This window comes from Chiloscyllium plagiosum, unplaced genomic scaffold, assembly GCF_037043375.1.
Source record: "Chiloscyllium plagiosum isolate Xiang-an unplaced genomic scaffold, Cpla_swu_hap1 HiC_scaffold_8, whole genome shotgun sequence".
In the NCBI taxonomy this organism is placed as follows: Eukaryota; Metazoa; Chordata; class Chondrichthyes; order Orectolobiformes; family Hemiscylliidae; genus Chiloscyllium; species Chiloscyllium plagiosum.
In genome coordinates, this window is record NW_028270146.1 from 90,125,385 (window position 1) to 90,146,787 (window position 21,403).

General features: G+C 40.9%; 1 protein-coding gene across 4 annotated transcripts in view; it reads left to right on the forward strand.

Annotated features, from left to right (window-relative positions):
• The window catches only part of LOC122553806 (regulator of G protein signaling 6-like), a 618,547-nt gene that overhangs the window by 553,321 nt on the left and 43,823 nt on the right, over positions 1-21,403 (forward strand). For all 4 annotated transcript variants that reach the window (XM_043698155.2, XM_043698156.2, XM_087990093.1 and 1 more), the window contains 8 exons: positions 2,956-3,020; positions 3,194-3,270; positions 5,657-5,738; positions 6,984-7,058; positions 9,826-9,924; positions 10,657-10,718; positions 12,993-13,103; positions 14,894-15,019. In XM_043698155.2, coding sequence (XP_043554090.2) covers positions 2,956-3,020; positions 3,194-3,270; positions 5,657-5,738; positions 6,984-7,058; positions 9,826-9,924; positions 10,657-10,718; positions 12,993-13,103; positions 14,894-15,019 — 697 coding nt within the window. The remainder of the gene's footprint in view (positions 1-2,955; positions 3,021-3,193; positions 3,271-5,656; positions 5,739-6,983; positions 7,059-9,825; positions 9,925-10,656; positions 10,719-12,992; positions 13,104-14,893; positions 15,020-21,403) is intronic.

Here is a 21,403-nt window from a genome sequence, read left to right on the forward strand (position 1 = left end):
CACACAGACAGTCACCTGAGGCTAGAATCGAACCTAGGTCCCTGGCGCTGTGAGGTAGTAATGCTAACCACTGAGTCACCATGCTGTAGTTCACCAGACAAGCACACCAGTAGCTTCTTTGTTCCTTTCTTTCTTTTAAAATACTATACAATCTCCATAAAAACTCCTACTTTCTACTCTTTTGAAACTTCAACTGATGAGACAGTGGTAACACCAACCGAAACAAAATCAATTAGTCAATGGAATCCTCTGAGTCTGCAAATGAATCTTACCCAATTCAAATCGAAACAACATTACCTGGGGTGATAATGCATCCTAGACTCTGTGGTTCCCACCCAGTCTATAAAGGCCTCTATGATGCTTATAGACACCACATATTCCCTTTCAATGGATATTTGAACACAGCCATAACTGGAGAAATGGGGCAATGCTCCTTTCAATAGTAGGTTTAGTGACCTGTTTTATTAGCTGTTCAGTAAAGCGATTCTTAGCAAGAAATGGCATGGAATTCATCTGTAGTGTTTTGCACAACTTCAAATAATCCAGTTAGGCATAATTACAAAGACTATCAGGAACCAGCAATAATACATCTGATGCCATTTGGATCTCGAGGTGAACTGATTCTCCAGTTGAGACTGTGTGACATCATCAGATTGGGCAGCTTGTAGTGCAATCTCTAACATTTATAACATTATCTTATGCAATAGACTGTGTCATCTTTAATCTCATGAAATCAGTCTTTACTGACCTTCCCTCGTTCAGCATTTCCCTATGAAGCCTGTTGAATTCCTTAAATTAAATTACATTAAATTCCTTACCTGACTGATCAGCTGAGGCTGCCTTATCCACTTACAAATCGTTTTGTGCAATATGTTATGGACAGATTGCAAATTGTAATATGAATTCTGAATACTTGTCCTTAAGGGATTGTGACTTAATTTTCCCCATTTTTAATCTGTGATGGTATATTTATTGGTCAGAGCATTGAGTATAGGAGTTGGGAGGTCATGTGGCTGTACAGGATATTGATTCAGCCACTTTTGGAATATTATGTACAATTCTGGTCTCCCATGAAGGATGTTATAACACTTGAAAGGGTTCAGAAAAGATTTACAGGGATGTTGCCAGGGTTAGAGGGTTTGAGCTACAGGGAGAGGCTGAACAGGCTGGGGCTGTTTTCCCTGGAGCGTCGGAAGCTGAGGGGTGACCTTATAGAGGTTTATAAAATCATGGGGGCATGGATAGGGTGAATAGCCAAGGTCTTTTCCCTGGGGTGCTGAAGTCTCGAACTAGAGGGCATAGGTTTAGGGCAAGAGGAGAAAGATTTAAAAGGGACCTATCAGGTAACTTTTTCAAGCAAAGGGGCATGATTGTGGAATGAGCTGCCAGAGGAGATGGTGGAGGCGAATAAAATTGCAACATTTAAAAGGCATCTGGATGGGTTTATGAATAGAAAGGGTTTAGAGGGATATGGACCAAGTGCCGGCAAATGGGACTCGATTAATTTAGGATATCTGGTTGCCATGGATGAGTTGGACTGAAGGGTCTGTTTCCATGCTGTACGTCTCCACGACTCTATTTCCCCATTCCTTCTGTTTGTGAAGTGTAACTTTGTAAGGATGACAACACTGTTGCAAAGTTAATACAGAAGGAAGGTTTGTTTCACATATTCTGAGACATGGGGATTGGGGGAGTGGGAGGATTATTTCACAACACTGGCACACTCGCAAAACTTGAAAAAGGGTCAAGAGATTGGCAACAGCATGGGCACAAAACTACTGAGGGATACCAATTTAACAGTGTCTTTGATTTCAAGATGGAATCCAAAGCTGGAGTCAGCAGCCTGGAATTCCTTAGTCAGGGTAGTGAACTGGCGATCTGGTAGTTCAGGAGTCATGGACTAATTTCTTCTGATGAATATTGCTGAAATCTCATTGCAGTTTTGCAGTTTTGATGACTTTGCAGGGTTAATTTATTTCTATTGTTCTACCAGGCTTTTTTTTTGAATTGTCAAAGCAGAAACTTCTCAGCATCTATTTGCCAACTCACCAGAGTCAATCCCACTTAAACTCAGATAATGTTGCATTTCTACGTGTTGACCATTTCTGACATCTGTTGGGATAGCCCCTATTCCAATTCAGCATCACAGAATTGTTACTTGCAGAACGATACCATTCAGTCCATGATGTATGCATAGTGTTTTCATGATCAATCTCCTCCCCTTTTCCCGATATCCCTGGACACCATTATTGTTCAGATAGTCATCCAATGTCTCCTGAATGCCTCAATTGAACCTGCCTCCGCCACATTTTCAGGCAGTACATTTCCAAATCCTAACTACTCACTGTGTGAAAAAGCTTTTTTTTCCCTCACATCACCCTTGCTTCATTTGCACATCATTACGTCCTCTCATTTTCTTCTTTTATGAGTGGAAGAGCTTCTCTCTGTCTACTGTGTCCAACCTGCTCATAATTTTCAAAACTTCTATCAGATCTTTTGTCAGCCTTTTCTCTCTCCAAGATCAGTCCCAACTTCTTCAATCCATCCTCATTACTGGTGTTTCTTCCAGATCATGTGCACGAATCAGAAGAATATGATTCTCTGAATGTTGGATCTGTTTAATCAAATTGAAGCGAAACTCTTTTATTCTCTCGTCACCATCCATTGTTCTGTCCTATTGTGCAATAAATTCTTTTGCCACTCATTACCTACATGTCTCCCCACTCTGAGCTAGTTATCCTGCTGCAAAGCTAGATGATTGTTAAGTTCATCAACTAATGCAGGATCCTCGTCACTTTCAGTGGAAAACCAGGCTTAAGATATTGTCACACATTTAATGAATGTATATCTCATTGGTGAAGGGAAAACCCAATGAATTAAAATATTTGTAACTGGAGAGGTTTAGGTATTTTAAAAAGCATAATTAATTATTTGCATTTTTTTTCACTGTCACAGCCATCTACCTGTGCAAGCGGACAATGCAGAATAAAGCAAGACTGGAACTTGCAGATTATGAAGCCGTAGGTATACTAATTTTATAATTGACAGTGTACGATTGCAATGCCACACAGCTATTTTGAAAACTACGTCATGGATTCCAGCCAGTACTTGCACTAACCATATATCAGTGATTCTTTTGAAACTAAAGCAGAAACCTGTTTTCTGTTTTAACACAAAGCTATTCATTCTGCAGGAAAATTTGGCCAGGTTGCAAAGAGCATTTGCAAGAAAATGGGAGTTCATCTTTATGCAAGCAGAGGCCCAAGTAAAGTACGTAACTAATAACTTTATGAATATTTAAAACAAGAAACCATTAGAAATGTGTATGTGGGAGCTGTTCTCACATGGCCTTATTCATATGGTCTGGTTCTGTGGTCACGTATTCCCTCAGGGGGGAACTCTCTAAACCCATCTTGCAGTTAATTGCAGCCTAACGCACCAAGTTGCTCAAGAATCTCCAGAATTTACTTTTCACGCAAACAAAAGTAATTAACACACCCGTCCTTCCTCTTTTTAGGATTGTGCAGTCAGAACTCATTGATGAATTATATAAACAGCTATCTGCAAATAATGGATGCTTTCAAAATGTTACTGGAAGAAATCATTTCAGAGACGTAAACTATTTTAGCACTGGCATATAGCTCAGCTTGTGCCCGATGCTAACTGAAATTAGCTCTTTCCTGGGCACGCAAGCAGCTTATATTTTATTGGCTACTGTTTGTGAAGCTATTGACCTTATAACACATGTATTCCCACCTCATTTGAAAGGGCAGTATTTTCAGTAGAATTTGAGAACTATGGACACTGCAGGTTTTCCTGATGGCAATTTGCTGTAAAAGTAATATTTGCTTGATTTTCTTCCAAGAATTGGCTCCCCGTGTTATTTAATTACTTAGGGAGAGAAGTCATCAGGAAAGTATTTCATACTCCTTTAGCTCACATATAAAATCAAGAAGGGCACCATGTCTTTTTTGAAATTGCTGCTCGCCCCAAGAAAAATCTAAAGATGGACCAAATGAAACAACATGTCTAATTAGAATAGTAAGTTGACAAATATGTATTAATGAGTGTGTGCTTCTCCAATTTCCCCCATTAGCCCCCCCATCAGGACCCCAAAACCCTCTCCACACCTCCCCCCAGGTCTCACCTGCCATCCCCACTGTGCAATCCCTGCACACTTGCCTAGTCCTAGATCCCAGGGTTTGTAGTGAGTTAGATCTTGGTTCATGTATATTTCATAAAGACCAAACATGCAAAATGTAGTGGAAATTCTCATCACTCAGGCACACATAAAATATTTCATACATAAAAGGATGGAAATGATGAGATAATTACACTGACCATGGTTTCTGGAAAGGGGGATAGTGACCAAATTAACTGCGATCAGCTATTTCCTGCAGCAACAAAAACAGAAATTAACTGAACTGATCTGAAGAAAAGTCACTGGACCTGAAAAGTTAATTCTGCTTTCTCTCCACAGATGCTGCCGGACCTGCTGAGCTTTTCCAGCAATTTCTGCCCTTGTTTCTGATTTCCAATATTCGCATATCTTTGGGTTTTTGATTTCTGGCAGGAAGTTGTCATAAATTTAGTCATTGAAAAATTGGCTAAGAGTGATTAAATCTGTCATGCAATGTAAATATCTTATTGCCTACTTCCAAAACACACCTTCATAACATTCCTTCAGTAATGCTTTGCATGCTCCCAGTTAGTGTGAACCTCTTTGTGAAATTATCAGGATGATTTTCAACTGCTGCTTCCCTTGTGCTGGTTAACACCTCCCATCCACCCCCTCTACTCCAGCCCACTATGCCACATGATTTCTGACAGGTGGCAAATTGAATCCATGCTCCCTAAAGATGAAAAGATCCAAGCTCTCAATGACTGCCGGGTTACCAAAACAACCTCTCCTCTCATCCTTCTAAGCTGAATTTTTAGGTTTTACACTACACTGTATCCGCTGATAGATTAAACACACTCACAGAAGGTGTTTAAGGGGAGGAACAATATTTAGTTGGCTGGAATCACAGAAAATGACTGAAACCAAGTCAAGACTTAGGTAGCTCACCACCTTATTTTTGCAGAAAGGTCTCTGATTTTAATGGCCCGTTGAGATTTTAGATACTTTGTCAGCAAACTGTTCAGAAATGTTCTTACACAGCGGGAATTGAACCGCAGTCTCCTGACTCAGTGGTAGGGTCATGGTGCCACAAAAGCCCCCATTAGGATTACATTTCAGCTTTTTCAATTATTATGTAAGCTTTTTACAATTGGCAAATCAAATAATAAGATTCAAGCCTGGCTAAGGAAAACGTCACAGCTTTGGAGCTGGACACCCTGCTGTGTTAATTAAAAAGATGTCCTCCAGTTTAGTAACTTAGCTAATTGGGTGGATACAAGTTAAAAAGAATGAAAGAATGTGGAACTGCTCATTCTTTGTAGCGCTCATAAAAACACTGGATTATATTGTACATGTTCTGGGTTATGGTGAACTTGTGCCATTGCCTATCACAGATAGTGAGAAATGCGTTTATAAAAAACATACTATTGCAGCTTCAGAGTCCATTGGCTGTTATTGCATAATTTAAACACACCTGAGAAACACCAGTCCTGTAAATTCAATGTGCCTTTGGAAGTTGATATCATCTTCTTTTAGAATTGACAGGAAAAAGGACAAGACGGAACGCAAGATCCTGGACAGCCAAGAGCGAGCATTTTGGGATGTTCATCGACCTGTTGTGAGTATAATTAACCTTTATATGTTTGATGGAGTTGCAGAGGCTATTGTCCAGCTTGGGACTACCAACAGGGCACCTCATGTTGCAGTTGCTTGCATCAAAAATTGAGCCATGCTTGGCATATGACTTTTTTTTTAAACATTAATTAAAGAAAATGGTCAGAAAATTTCAGACATGCAGTCCTGACAGATGAGGCTCCTCAACAAAGGGATGGAATTGTGTATTGACTGTATTGTTTTTCACTGCACTGTGATCCTGGTGACTGTTAATTTGCCTAGCAAATGACACTTAAAACATTTGAGAAATTATGGACTATCTAAATGACTACTTTGTAACAAACGTATCTGTGTCCCTTTAATACCTCAAGCTACTCAAAATGAAAATATCTTCTGAACCAAAGTACGAGTCATGTCATACCTGAAAATGGTAATCAGTGACGTATTAATCAATGAAACATTGAACGGAGGGTAAATATTTATCACTTCATACAGAGAACTTAACCTCCATCAGGAACCCCCTACATAAATCCAAATTTGTTCTTTTGACTAGATACAATATTCAAATTGTAAGTGCAGAAATCGCTTTATTTAATAGCAATTGTAAATTCTGAACAGCAGAAAAGGTTAGAGGGAAGGCAGATACTCGTCATTGCTATTTGCCTCAGGCCCAACCACACACAATCCGATCTGCTGCTTTCTCACTATTTTGCAGGACTCCATCTAAATGTACCTTGCACCCAGTTACACTGCCTGCCACAGTCATCTTTCTTGGGAGCCACTATAATAATCTTCCTTAAGATCCACTTTATATCTGATTTTCTTATAAATTCGCTGAAATTAGAATTTTTCAACATGGTGACCATTTTTTAACCAGATCAACAGTGTCAATTCTATTCATTACACTCCATTAAGATTGCCTGCTGTGATTATATGTAGCCACAACTGGCTGAGGAGAAGGGAAATCAGTAGGATCAGCACACTTGCAGTCAAACTGCTGGGTCAGGACAGAATCTACAATGACCTCTCCGTACTCAAATGACTGGCACTCATCCACTGTCAAGGTATGAATAATTGCTGTTAGTTGTGGTCTGCACCTCAGATGTTGCATCTCAGGCATATAGAAGGCAGCAGATGGACGAAGATGAAAATTGAAAGTAAACCCTGTGGTAAGCAGCAGAAAGGCTGAAAATCCATTGAGATTCTCACTATCTCTCATTAAAATCCCTTTTTATTGTCCTTTCTGCAGCCTGGCTGTGTGAACACCACTGAAATGGACATCAGGAAGTGTCGTAGGATGAAAAACCCCAACAAAGTGAAGAAGGTGTGTGTTCAACAATCTTCCCGTAACTCACTCCAAGAGGAAATGTTCAAAGTATAGTGGAACTTCATCAAAGCAAATCTCTGTTGTGGCACCTTCAGATTAAGTGCTGCTTAAAGCCCATGCTCTCTCTTAGTGATGAAAAAGTGTGAAGACACTTGATGGAAACAGCCTACAATTTATTCCACTGGGAATTTAAATGTAAATGGAACAACCATAACTAAATAGCATGTAAAAAAAGTGGTGAATTCTCCTCCAAAGACTTAGAGTCATAGAGTTTTCCAGCACAGAAACAGATATTGGTCCAACTCGTTCATGCTGAACAGATATTTTAATCTAATCCCATTTGCCAGTATTTCGCCCACATCCCTCTAGAACTTTCCTGTTCACGTAACCATCCAAATGTCTTTTAAATGTTATTATTTTACCAGCCTCTACTACTTCCTCTAGGAGCTCATTCCATTTACGCACCACCCTCTGCGTGAAAAAGTTGCCCGCTAGATCCCTTTTAAATCTTCCCCCTCTCACCTTAGACCTATGCCTCTAGTTCTGGACTCCCCCACCCCAGGGAAAAGACCTTGTCTATTTACCCTATCCATGCCCCGCATGATTTTATATACCTCTATAAGGTCACCCCCCGAGCCTCCGACACTCCAGGGCAAATAGCTGCAGCCTATTCAGCCTCTCCCTCCAACTCACCCCCCCCCCCCCAACTCTGGCAACATCCTTGTTTGATTTATAAAAAGAATGGGAGAATTTCAGTTTTTTAAATGCATACTAGTGAATCATTAAAATATAGAATGTTCTCCACTCGATCTCCAGTTTGTGCTAGTGTTAAAGTGCACTTTTAACATCCCATCGACTTAAGAGGGAAAAATAGGGGAAGATTTAAAAGGGACCTATTCAAGCAACTTTTTCACACACAGTATAATGCATGTATGGAATGAGCTGCCAGAGGAAGTAGTGGAGGCTGGTACAATTGCAACATTTAGCATTTAACTTAAGAGGGAAAAATAGCTGTTAGTTGTTCCCCAGTATCTGCTTGTCAGAAGTACCTGCATATTTGAGGATGATGGATGATAATCAGACTATGATGGCTCCCCTGGTAGGTAGCCCAATGAAGCTCATAATATAAATTTGAGCATGAAGACTGACAGCTTAGATGAATAATAGAAGGTGTCTGCCATCTGTACTGTAGCATTAGCACTAACCTTTAGAGTCAACAGAGTCAAAGATGTCAAAAAGAGGTTTTCTGTCTTGCCCAGAGTTTGTTTCACCGAAGCTTTGAATTTTTCATTGCAAAGAAGCCCATGTTTGATATTAAATTAGAAATGCCTTTTGATTTGAGGAAGAAAAGCAATAATATCTGTCTTGCCCATGTTTGCGCAGCTGATATTGAGAGGAATTAAGACGATTTCTCTCAGAAATAAATGGTTTTTGGGTTTGACAATAAAAAGTCAGATTAGGCACAATTAGATTTGAACAAATTGGAAAGCCTACTGAAATCTTTTGAAAACACCTGTTTAGGAATGCAGAGGAGTTGTATAATAGACGAGGAGATTCATGCTGAACATTATCAGGAATCACTTCGAAACAGAAAACGTCGGCACATGGTAATTTGACAACTACACTCCAGGATTTGTGGTTCTCTTGTCTTTTACCAGGAATAAACTGAGGCCAATGGTGCTGTCATTGACATGATGCATTGCCATATCCACAATAGCATCCATTTTACACCCACAATATTTCTGCCTGCCAGACTATGGAGAATGCTAGAGAATGATCTGGCAGCATATATGGAGAGGCTGGGACTTTATCAATGAAGCTTTGGAGGTTGAGAGATGACCTTATGGGAGTTTATAAAGTAATGAGGGTTATAGATACAATTAATGGTAGTTGTCTTTTCCCCAAGTTGGGGGATTTCAAGACTAGAGGGCACACATTTAAGGTGAGAGGAAGGCACGAGGGGCAATTTATTTACACAGCGAGTGGTTCACTGGTGGAATGAACATCCTGAGGAAGTGGTGGATGAGGGTACAATTACAACGTCTAAAAGACATCTGGATAGATACATGAACAGGAAAGGTTTGGAGGGATATGGGCCAGGAGTGGGCAGGTGGGAACTGTTGGGTTTGGGACTGGTTGGACTGAAGGGTCTGTTTCCATGCTGGATGACTCTGAGAGAGGAAATCAAGTTAAATTTTCGAGTCCGACATGACTTCTCTTTAGAAATATACTAGCTGGAGGGATTGGGTTTATTGATGACACGTTGGCTTTTTAAGTTGCTCAGATGTGGCCGAGGATTGTGGCTTCCAGCCTCTCTCATATCTGGAATGTGGATTCTAGGCTGACAGTCCATGCGGTATTGAATACTGGATAGTTAGAGCTGCTGCTCAGCTGAGATGTTATCCCAAATTCCCACTCTCTTATTTCAATGGGCCTTAGAAGGTGTAATACAGCTAAGCATTGGGATGCAAAGCACATCCTGCGGTCTTGGCCAGCATTCCTCCGTCAAGCTAATAATGGGGAACCAGCTCTTCAAAGCATAGATCATCTTGCTTTTTCATGAATAATTCATTGTGCAACACATGTTGAGCTAATATGTGTGGTAATATACTTGGCAAATGCATTGGTAAGACCCAGGCTGTTTAAGTTACTTGCTTCCAGTTGCATGTTTAGACAATGTAGCGCTTGTTTTATGGCAGAATTTGAACATGAAACCGGCATCAATCAATCCAATTCTGACACTGAATTTTTCGTTTGTAATCAGTCAGTGTATGGGGTTTCTGAAGACTCGCAGACACACAGTCCTATACATTCACTCGCATCAACAACTAAGCAACCTGCAAAGGATGATCTGAAGAAGCAGGTAACATAAGATTGGAAGGAACCTCTGTTCTCTACGTAATATTCCATTGTAAATGTGGACACTTGACAAATTCGTAGTCTTTGTTAGTTAACTGCCAGACAAACTTTCAAATTGCCATAAATAAAACTTTAGGGCAAATCTGAATGCATCGGTCCCAGGGGGTATGTGGCCGACCATTGATCAGCTTTATTAGCGATAAGTTATTAGGAATTGTGGCTTAATACATGCAGTTTGAATTATTTTTATTCCTAAATGGGGTATGGGCCTCACGGAAAAAGCCAGCGTCTATTGCCCATCCCCAGCTGCTCTCGAACTGGTTGACACACAAGGCCACTTTGCTGTGGATTTTGAGTCATGGGTAGATCAGGCGAGATACAGATGACAGATTTCCTTCCCTAAAGGACATTGGTGAACCAGATGGGTTTTCACAATCAACAGTTATTATCTTATGGCTCCCATTACAGGGACCAACTTTCAATTTTAGTTTTGTTAATTAAATCCTGCTAGAAGGTTGGGGTGGGGTTTGAACCTCTGTCCTCAGAATGTTAACTTGTGTCCCTGAATTACTAGTCCAGTACCATTTCCTCTATACTAGTGTCTCTCACTTACGTGTGTTGAATATGATTTATAGATTCTAGGCTGTAATGTGTCTCAGGCTGTGCTAATTGGACTATCATGTAGCTTCACTCAATTCTATGCACATCTTAAATATTACTTTCTTTTTCTTTCCAGATCACTTTATTGAATATCCAGCTAGACAGACATTGTTTAAAAATGTCCAAAGTAGCTGAAAGGTAAGTTTTTCACTCTGCAAAATTCTGTAATAATCTGGACAAGGATGATGCCAGAATTGAGAGGTTATACTAATCAGGAAAGAGTTGACAGTATGGGGATGTTTCCCTTAGAATAGAGAAGTGAGCAGCTGGACATCTTTAAAATTATGAAGGGGTTTGCAAAGTCATGAATTTACTATAGGATGATCAGTAATAAAACAGGAAAAGATAGTCATGAATAAATACAGAATGGATTTTTGGACAACTTCATTATCCAACGAAGATGTGATAGGGATGAATAATGTGCTTGAATTTAATGAGGAACTGGATAAACACATCAGGGCACAGACAATAGGATATTGTGAATGAAAATGAATGAAATGGAAGGGAGTGGAAGGAGGCCTCATGTGAAGCATAAATACCAGCATAGGCCAGTTGGACTGAATGGCTTGTTTCTGAATTGTATGTTAAAGTAAGTGCTTGTTTACTCAGGATTCTCCTGTGGCAATAACCGTCTTAATACTGGGTATTTATGAGGGTTTATGGCGCCTACAAAATGAATGGGGAATTGTCCACATTGGGTTCATATATGCTCCCATTGGATGCTACCTGAGAGGTCAGTGGTGGAACTCTGGTCTCCACTTGCTGGAAGTGTGAAGAGTGACCTTCTGATGTGGGGTGAAAATGCTAACACTAAGCTAAGAACTCTCTTTGTTGAAATGGTATATGTGACTATGACTTTTAATTGCCCCCTCACACATTGGTTAGGAGTGTTTGAATTTGTGCCTCACACCAATCAGTAAACCAAACAAATGCGAAAAAAAGGCATGAATTGGGGTCCGGGTGAATTGATCCTGGTGAAACTCTAATAGTGGTGTGAGCTTGACAGCTTTGTAGGTAGTGTAGCTGGAAGTACACAGGATATTAACAGGCCAAGTGAGTGAACAAAACTATAATGAATGGATTTGATTGTGGGCTAATGTGAGGTTACCCCAAAAGATCAGAAAAGGATGAAACAAAGGACTTTCTAAGTGGTGAGAAACTAGAAACAGCAGATGTCTGAGGAGACTTGGGGTGGGGAGGGGGTGTGAGTCCAATAAATCCATAAAATGGTCAATAAAATGTCGTGAATGAATACAGAAAATAATCAAATCGATAAGCTGAGTGCTGGCCTTACAAGAGTAGGCCACAAGGGGGTAGAGGTCCCCTGCTACGGTTGTATTATCCATCTGAATACAACCATCCTACAGCACATGGACTACAGCAGTTCAAGAAGGCAGCTCGCCACTACCTTCTCCAGGGGCAACTAGGGATGAACGGCCAATGCTGAACCAGCCAATGATGCCCACTTCCCAAGAGTAAGGAAGAAAAGTAAGCTCAAGGTGGGAGGGATGTAGTGAGGATGGTAGAGAGAGAGCCCACAATCAGTAGATAGAGCACTAGGTTTCTCTTGTGCAGGGTTCAGAAGGGCTCTCCCATGTTCTTTGACCCCCTCTAACAGGCTGGTTTAAACTCCCTCCTTCATTTCATTGCTATGTTTCCTGAGCCCTGGAAATCCTGGCTAGCAGCAGTTAAACGTACTTTAAATCCGTTAATGAAATATTTTGTCTCTCCAAAGAGGTGCAATCATACCACATACTATCTTTCAATAAGCAAAAGAAAATGTGGTAGATTTAAATATAGCAGGCTGCCTTTGTTTTGTGAATGTTGTATACCATTTCAACACCTCCCATTCAAACCTGTCAGTTTCCAGTTTCCTGCCATGTTAATTCTCCAGCCTATTTCCCCCACTCTCTGGCCTCAGCTGTTCCTAAGGAAAACTTGAGGAGCAGCACTTTGCTTTGGATTCTGCACTTTACAGTCTTTCAAATCAGCTCAAGATTAAATTAAACTCTTACAGATCATCACCATTGCTTCCATTTTCTTTAAGAAAGCAGCATTTCAACTTGCTGCTGTTGTTGTTTATATTTCCCCTCGATCCATCTTTTCTTTCTTTCATTAACACACCATTTGCTCCCTTGATCCAGTTGTCCTGCGATCCCACCCTATCACTGGTCTTCCCTTTTTTCCTTTCCACATTCCTTTCCCTGGCTCTATTCTTGTTTTCTTCAAAGTTACAAATTTAACCTCTTCCAGTTCCGTTGAAATTTCAATGAGTTGAACTATAAACTGTATTTCATTCTCAAAAGATTGTGGCAGGTATGAGTATTTCCAGCTTTATCTGTGTTTGTTTCAGATTTCTAGCATCTGCAGTAGTTTCCCTTTGTACTTATTGTTGCATTGTTTTTGTTCTAGTTTGGTCAGTTATGCAGAGCAGTATCTGGAATATGATCCTTTGCTAACACCACAGGATCCACCTAACCCATGGGTCAGTGACGACTGCACATTCTGGGACATGGAAGCCAGGTAAGAAGGAAGGGTTGGTGTTTGGTGTTGAAAGAAACTGGTCGTTGAGTGGAATGGGCACTCTTTCTCTTTTTTTTACTTCCCTTGTGCTCCTTTTATTTTCTACTTGTAGGTTTATTGTGGTACCAACCTGGTATTTATTAAAGGCCTCATTTCATGCCTGATTTTGGTCAAAACATCTTTCATCGTGCTGGGAGTTCTAGCTTTTGGTGCCCTTTCTTTTCCCTCCCAAAGAAAGGAGTTTTCTTTTGCCCCCAGATAATACTTCCTTGAAGATCTCCTGTTGGTCATTTATGTGCCAGCCTTTGTTCCTCATCCTTTTTCAGCTCAATGAAAATATTCCTCTTCCAAGGTGATATGGTGTGCATGCACCTTTAAGGGACTCTAAGTTAAATGGTTACACGTCAACAGAATTTGATGTATTAGCCACATTACTTGACTATACTCTGAAGTATCAGAGATATAAGCACATTTACAATATGCAACTCCCAGTGAACATTATCTGTATATATTCTTAGCTTCAAATAGAAAACTCAGATTGTTACTTCATTAGTCCTTGAGTATGATTGATGCATTCATGTCTCAGAGATGAATGTAATACCTTTTCATTCTGTTACATCACCTTTGGTTGCTCTTGGCCCTGCTTAACAACCCACCTTCAATCTAATGATTTAATGATCACTATTTCCCAAAGGTTCCCCTTTCTAATGTGCACTCCTTCCTACTTCATTCTCCAGAACTGAGTCCAACACTTTTTTTTTCCCTTCTTTATTAGGCTGGAAATACAATGAGTTAGAAATTACCGTCTTACATATTTCAGGAATTCTGCCCCATCCTTGGTATTTACATTTATTTTTCCTCAGTTTAGATGTAAATAACTTCTGCCCCACCCTTGCTTTTTTGATTTTCGGAAATGTATTGATGGGTTTGCTTCTCCATCGGTAGAAGTGGGATGGGGCAGTTCAGGATTGGCGATTGAGGGAAGGGTGGGTTGAAAGTGGCTGAGGTTAAGACAGGTCAAGAACGGGGATCTGGGGTGGAAGTTAATGGGGTGTTAATCAAAGGGGTGAATCAAAGGGTCGCAGTAATGAGAGGGCTGAGAGCTCTGATCGTGGATGAGGTGTTACATTTGGCAAGGCCAGGAACAGGCTGCCTCATCAGACTAAAAGTCGAAGGAGCTAAAATAGGCCATCAAGTCAGCTCTGCTTTTCAATGATATCATGACTAAGGGATAATTACATAAATATTAAAAGCAAGGTGGTGCTGGACACAAACCAAATAGTTGGAATAACAGTATTTATCTCTCTGCCTCAATTAATCGGATTATAGGTCATCCCTTCACTTGCTATTCACCTGTTGACACTTTACTCACACCATCTGACACTTTTGATCACCTGCAGAGACTATTGTTCAGCTTGTCAACATTCCACTCAGACCATTTGTATCTACTTTTGATTAACCGACTCACTCCTGGTCCCAATGGTGCCGGTTTATAAAAAGTGTACTTACATTGTTGTTGCATATCAGACTTTCTGTCTTGTAATCAGGATAGTTATCGGTGACTTATGGGTGATCCATGCAGTTCACCTTGAACTGGACGTAGGGACTGTACAAGTAGTATAGTTGGTTGTCTAGCTTTGGACCATTCTGAGGAAATACGACATAATGCTCCATAAATCCCAAGTTCTTTCCTCAGTCACATTGAATGAATCTCTTCTTGGAAACAGCGTATTGACATTTGCTTGCTTTTGCATCAAAGATTATCCTCCCTCTGTCTTGCATGTTTGAAGCAAAGAGCTCAACCAGCAGCGTGTCAAGAGATGGGGCTTCTCCTTCGATGAGATGCTAAAGGACCCCGCGGGGCGAGACCAATTTCTGAAGTTTCTGGAATCCGAGTTCAGCTCTGAGAATCTGAGGTAAGGTGATCATCGCTGCACTGAAGGAACATCAAATTAGCAATGCCAGTACCCCAGTGAATTGCTGCATTAATTGATAATCCAAAGTAAGATTACACTCAAGAAATTTACAACAGGGGAAGGAGAAAACATTTGTATAGTTGTTTTGAGGCTGTGGAATTCACCACCAGAGTTAATAATTGAAATAATAGCAATATCAACATCTCAGAATAAGTTAGATTTGAGGTTAGAAAGGACAAGCACATGGTTCTGCCAATAATGACAAGTACATCTCATTCCTGATGAAGGGCTTTTGCCAGAAACATCAATTTTCCTGCTCCTCGGATGCTGCCTGACCTCCTGTGCTTTTTCAGCACCACTCTAATCTTGACTCTGATCTCCAGCATCTGCAGTCCTCACTTTCGCCAAGTACATCCGTGTTACTGTTCATATGGGGAATGAGTACCAATGCAGACTGGTCGTGTCAAACTGCTGTTTCAATGTTGTAACTCTATTTTTAAGCAGCTCTTGAGGATTGGGCTCTCCTGGCACATTGGTAGTGTCCTTACTGTTGAGCAAGGAGACAAGGGTTCAAGTCCTACCTGCTAAGGTATATGCTAATATTTCTGAGCAGGTTATACTCCCCACTTGCCTGGAGGGTGCAGCTCCAACAGCACTCAAAGAGCTTGACACCATCCAAGACAACGCAGGCCGCTCGATTGGCACCACATCCACAAGTACCTAATCCCTCCACCACCGATGCTCAGTAGCAGCAGTGTGTGCCATCCACTGCAGTAGCACTGCAGGAATTCTTCAAAGATTCTCAGACCAAACCTTCCAAACCCACAACCACTTACATCTAGAGGGACAAGGGCAGCACCACCTGCAAGATCCCCTCCAAGGAATTCATCGTCCTGACTTGGAGACGTATTGTTGTTCCTTCATTGTTGCTGGGTCAAAATTCTGGAATTCCCTCCCTAAGAGCATTGTGGATCAACTCAGGTGGACTGCAACCGTTCAAGGAGGTAGCTCACCACCACCTTTTCAAGGGGTGGTGACACGGGATCAACAATAACCCTGCTGGCCAGCCAGCAATGTCCATGTCCCACAAGTGGAAGGTTATTGGCAAAATATCAAAAGCAACCCCTGGTATGGCACTAAGCCTTGCAGACTGAGAATCCCGGGCTTAGTATTAACTGAGCTAACTGATGTCATTGGTATGCCTGCGTGACTGAATTGCCACACCTCCCTGTTGTCCAATGCCTCATTTAAAAAAAGCTGAGATGCAAACATCAGGTAAAGACAAGATCAAACACCAGTCTGCTCTTTTATGGCTGATAGTCTTGTTTTACATTCATTGTGAAGGCTCTAGAATTAAAGATGGACTTTGTACCTATGGAACTGTACCCTAGAATAATGTTCTTACTTCAAAATGCTGGAATCTAAAGTTATTAACAGGGCTGTATACACAGTAACATTTTGGGCAAGATTTCACAGTGGTATTGATGGTGACACCATCAGTGATTGCCATCATAATCCTGCAAAAATTGGTATGTATTTCTCACATGTGGGACTTCAGACAATACTGTCAGAGTTTCTCTATTCCTCCACAAAGTGTGTTGTAAGAGTTCCTGTATTCTTTAGAAATCACCAAGTTAAGAAGAATACTTCTTTTCATGCTAACATCGCTGTTAAACCTCACTGAAAATGTTACTAGAACATTGAACAATACAGCACAGTACAGGCCCTTCAGTCCTTGACGTTGTGCCAGCCTTCTATCCTATTTTAAGATTGGACTAACTTACATACCCTTCATTGCACTAAGTTCCATGTGCCTATCCAAGAGTCACTTCAATGTTATTCTTTGCTAATGAGTTGTAACTGTTTTTTGACAGAGTGAAGTCAGAATTATACTGAACTACCTCTCTGACTGTTGAGAATTTTTTAGTTTTTGTATTTTGTCAAGTTTTTCTTTATGATAAAAAAGTTTTTTGTTTGTAATACAAAAACAATTCTAGGTTTGTTGATATTTCAGCTGCTAGTTATTATTAATTCCATATGAAATTGCTTAAAATGGAGGGATAATCAGCTTGTTTTGTTTCCATGTTTGCTGTTCTTGTGAGAATTTGCCAATGTAATATCGCTGCTTAATGACATCAGTGTTGCTGGATGCCTAGAGATCCTTTTGACTCAGTAAGAGATTCAAAATCACTTCAAAAGAAGGTGTAATCAGCAGCACAGAGACTGCTGGAGTTCTGCGTGCCACCACCTTTAAGGTGGGCACTATCACTTTGCCACTAATCACAGAATCCAACTCAATATCTGCTAGTTTAGCTCTTTACCATCACACTCCATTTGCTGTCCACCCGTCTTCAGCATTATCAGTTCAAACCAGTTATCTGACTGGTTGAATGTCAGGAAGTGATTGTTATTAGACTGATATAACTTACAAAATTTGTTTGCTACTGGTTCTGTCCTCTGCAGAAACATATGCATGTATTTTAGTCCAAGTAGATTGCATTAGGAAACAGCGATGTTTTGTCTAAAAAAAAAGTCAGTGTTTTGTTCAGGATTATTGAACTAAATTTTAAACTTTATGTCCTGCTGCTGCACTTTTTTGAGGAAGCATGCAATAGCAAAAGAGCTGTATACAAGGTTATCATTTCTACTGTAAAGAGGGTAAAAAAGAATTCAAAACACTACCGAAAATGATAGATTATTGTGAAAGATATTAAGACTTGACTGAATATCTGTTTCTGACACATTAGTATTCACATTCAGAAGAATTATTTTCAACAACATCTCAGTGATCAGCAGTATTTTACAAATCTGTGTTGCAGCCTATTGAAGAGAATGAGAATGAATTTGACTGAGGTTACCAAGACACTACCATTTAGGGACAATTGTCAGAAATTACATGTCTTTATCTCAACAATCACCATTTAACAGCCACAGAGGTAGATATAGAATGCCTCAGACAGGTTTAGTTCAATTCTCCAGATACAGATATCATTAACAAGCTGAGCAGTTATTGTGTGTCTCTAGTTACCCTGAAGAAGATGATGCTGGACCTTCTCCTTGAACTATTCCAGTTGGATTGACAGAAGTGAAACGTAGGGAGTTCCAGATCTTTAACCCAGCAGTAATGCATCTCCAAATCAGGATGGTGTGGGATTTGGAGGAGAAGGTGGAGGTCTTATCTTTTGAGTTTGTAGGTATGGAGTTGTGTGGATAGTGAGGAAAATTGTCAAAGTATACATCAGGACATAGATCAGTTGGATGGAGAAATGGCAGATGGAGTTTAATCCGGACAAGGGTGAGGTGTTGCATTTGTGAAGTCAAATGTGAGAGAAAAGTATACAGTAAATGGTAGGACTGTTACAAGCATTGATATACAGAGGGATTTTGGGGTGCAAGCCCATAGCTCCCTGAAAGTGACAACACAAGTAGATAAGATGGTAAAGAAGGCGTATGGCATGCTTACTTTCATTAGTCATGGCATTAAGTCTAAAAGTTGTCAAGTCATGTTGCAGCTGTTTAAAGCTTTAGTCAGGCCACATTTAGAGTACCGTGTGCAGTTCTGGTCATCATGCTGTAAGAAGAATGTGGAGGCTTTGGAGAGGGTGCAGAAGAGGTTTACTGGTATGTTGCTTGGATTGGAGTGTATTAGCTATAAGGAGAGGTTGGACAAACTTGGATTATTTTCACTGGAGCCTTAGAGACTGAGGGACAACCTTACAGAAGTATGTAAAATTAAGAAAGATATGGATAGAGTAAATAGTCAGAGTCTTTTTCTCAGGGTAAATGTCAAATATTAGGTTTAAGGTGAAAGGGGAAATGTTTAAAGGAGATGTGCAAGGCAAATTTTACTTGCAGAAGCGACAGATGCCTGGAACGCGCTGGCACAGGAGGTGATAGAACCAGATATGATAGCAAATTTGAAGAGGCATTTAGACAGACACATATGCAGGCAGAGAATACAGGGCTACAGACTATGTACAGGCAAAGAATAAAAGGGCTACGGACTATGTACAGGCAGAGAATAGAGCTACAGACTACGGGCAAGCAGAGAATAAAGGGCTACAGACTATGTGCAGGCAGAGAATAGAGGGCAAAGGACTATGTGTAGGCAGAGAATAGAGGGCTACAGACTGTGTGCAGGCAGAGAATACAGGGCTACAGACTATGTGCAGGCAGAGAATAGAGGGCTACGGACTGTGTGCAGGCAGAGAATACAGAGCTACAGACTATGTACAGGCAGAGAATAGAGGGCTACGGACTGTGTGCAGGCAGAGAATACAGGGCTACAGACTATGTGCAGGCAGAGAATAGAGGGCTACGGACTTCGTGCACGCAGAGAATAGAGGTCTACGGAGTGTGTGCAGGCAGAGAATACAGGGCTACGGACTGTGTGCAGGCAGAGAATAGAGGGCTATGGACTATGTGCAGGCAGATGGAATCAGTTTAGTTCTATGTTCTACGCAAGCACCTTTATTAAATATAAAACTCAGTGGTAAGGTGAAGCCCTGGGTTGCATGTTTAATTACATTTAATTCACAATTATATCTCGAGGTCCTCATAGAATGGCACACTGCTTTTCAAATCAATGTTTTACCTCTGAGGTCCTTTACAGAAATAAACTTCGGTCCCCTTCTCTGGTATTGTCACTTAGAATTCATCTTTGGAAGCAGTTAGACATCAAGGATTGAATTAAGCAGCTGCAGGCGCTCTACACTGTTGAAAATTGCCTAATATGGCAGCAATGCTTCTTCAAAGCAGGATGGAATCCTGTTATTTAACAAAACTTGAAATCTGTCCAGCTGAAGTTTGAATCTTAAAGTGTTAAAGTGGACAATTACGTTGAGCAATAGGTAAAGTAGACAAATTACAAATAATAAGGTTAAAATTACTGCCCCCACAACTTTCAATCACCGCCATTGTCTCTGTCCAACAGAGCCAAACAGAGTTCTTGCCACATTAATGGTGAAATTAGGGCAGCTGCGAGTTTGGGAAAATTCAGGACCATTAGCTTATGTCATTCAGCTATAAGAATTTTATATTTTCCACCACTGGGGGTCAGCCTATCATAGTTATTACAAGTACAATTCAAATTTGATAATGATCTAACAAAGTTTGTTCTTGAGTGATCTGACTTTAGAGATTGAATTGTCAGGATTATTTAGCTAACCTAGGGATATTTGTTCAGTTCCTTTCTGTTAATAAAAAAAAGACCTTACTTTTTGTGCAAAGAAATTTTAATTATCTTGAAATTCAAAGGGAGGCATTTTGAATTCAGCGGGCTATATATCCAGCAAATCCCTTCCAGGGTTACATCACTTGTAAGGTCAGTTGACAGTGCTTGTTTTATACGTGTACCTGCACTCATTACAAGAATGGAGAGGGTCAAATGGCCTGCCTTAATATTTTCCCCCCGAGTTACCTCAGTATCCTTCCAATGAATGTGTCAAATTGACTCTGAAATTGAGTTCAGGATTTTTGCTCACATGACACACTCTGAGAATTTACTTCATCCTGTTGGCCACACTTTTGGTGAAAATGAATTTTGTGATATAAGTCTGAAAACTTCATTTTCTAGTGTGAGTCCGTCTCTCCCAGTGCTGCTGTTTCGTATGTTCGGGGTATAATGCTGTCTAGTCTTTCCCAGATTATTGCTGCAGGAGTTGCTGGAACTATCTGCTAGAATTCTTGACCAACTACTTGATGTATGAGCTGCCGGAGGCTATGGAAGGGGCTGGTGTTGTCGGATGCTCTAGCGAAGCAGTGACGTCATCCCCTGGATATGGGGTCCCTCAAGCTCCTGCCGGTGCAGTGGCCTGGGAATGGGTTTGTGAGGGTCTGTGGTGAAGAGCGAAAATATCCACAGAAAAGGGGCAGCGCAGTCGGTGAGGACGTCACATTTCTTCATGTGCCTATTTGGCAGCACCAGCCTGGGTGCTGTTAAACGATTGCCATTGCAGACTTACTGACTGTGATGGCTCGGTCTCCCCCATCTCCTGAGCAATGGAGTGCCTCTTCCTCTGCAGCAGTGAGGTCCTTTCAGTTCTCCTCCATGACAAAGTGTAGATTTATTAACATGGCACCTAATTCCCCCCACCCCCTCTCTGTCTGCACACATTCCAACCCATTGGTGGTAGATTGGCCACACACCAGCTAAACTCTCAGATGCTATGGCCTCAACTGCCATTGCAGCATTGAAGTTGATCTCGCATTTACCTGCAGCCCTAGCTGCTCACTCACCTATTACATGATGACACCACAAGAGATCCTTTAGTTAGAGGGGACCGTGCCATTTCCCTTTGTGCATCAGAACAGGTCATTGACCCTTTCTCCTGCAATACACCCAGGATTTTTGATGGATTTCACAGTGACACACCTCCTCTGCAG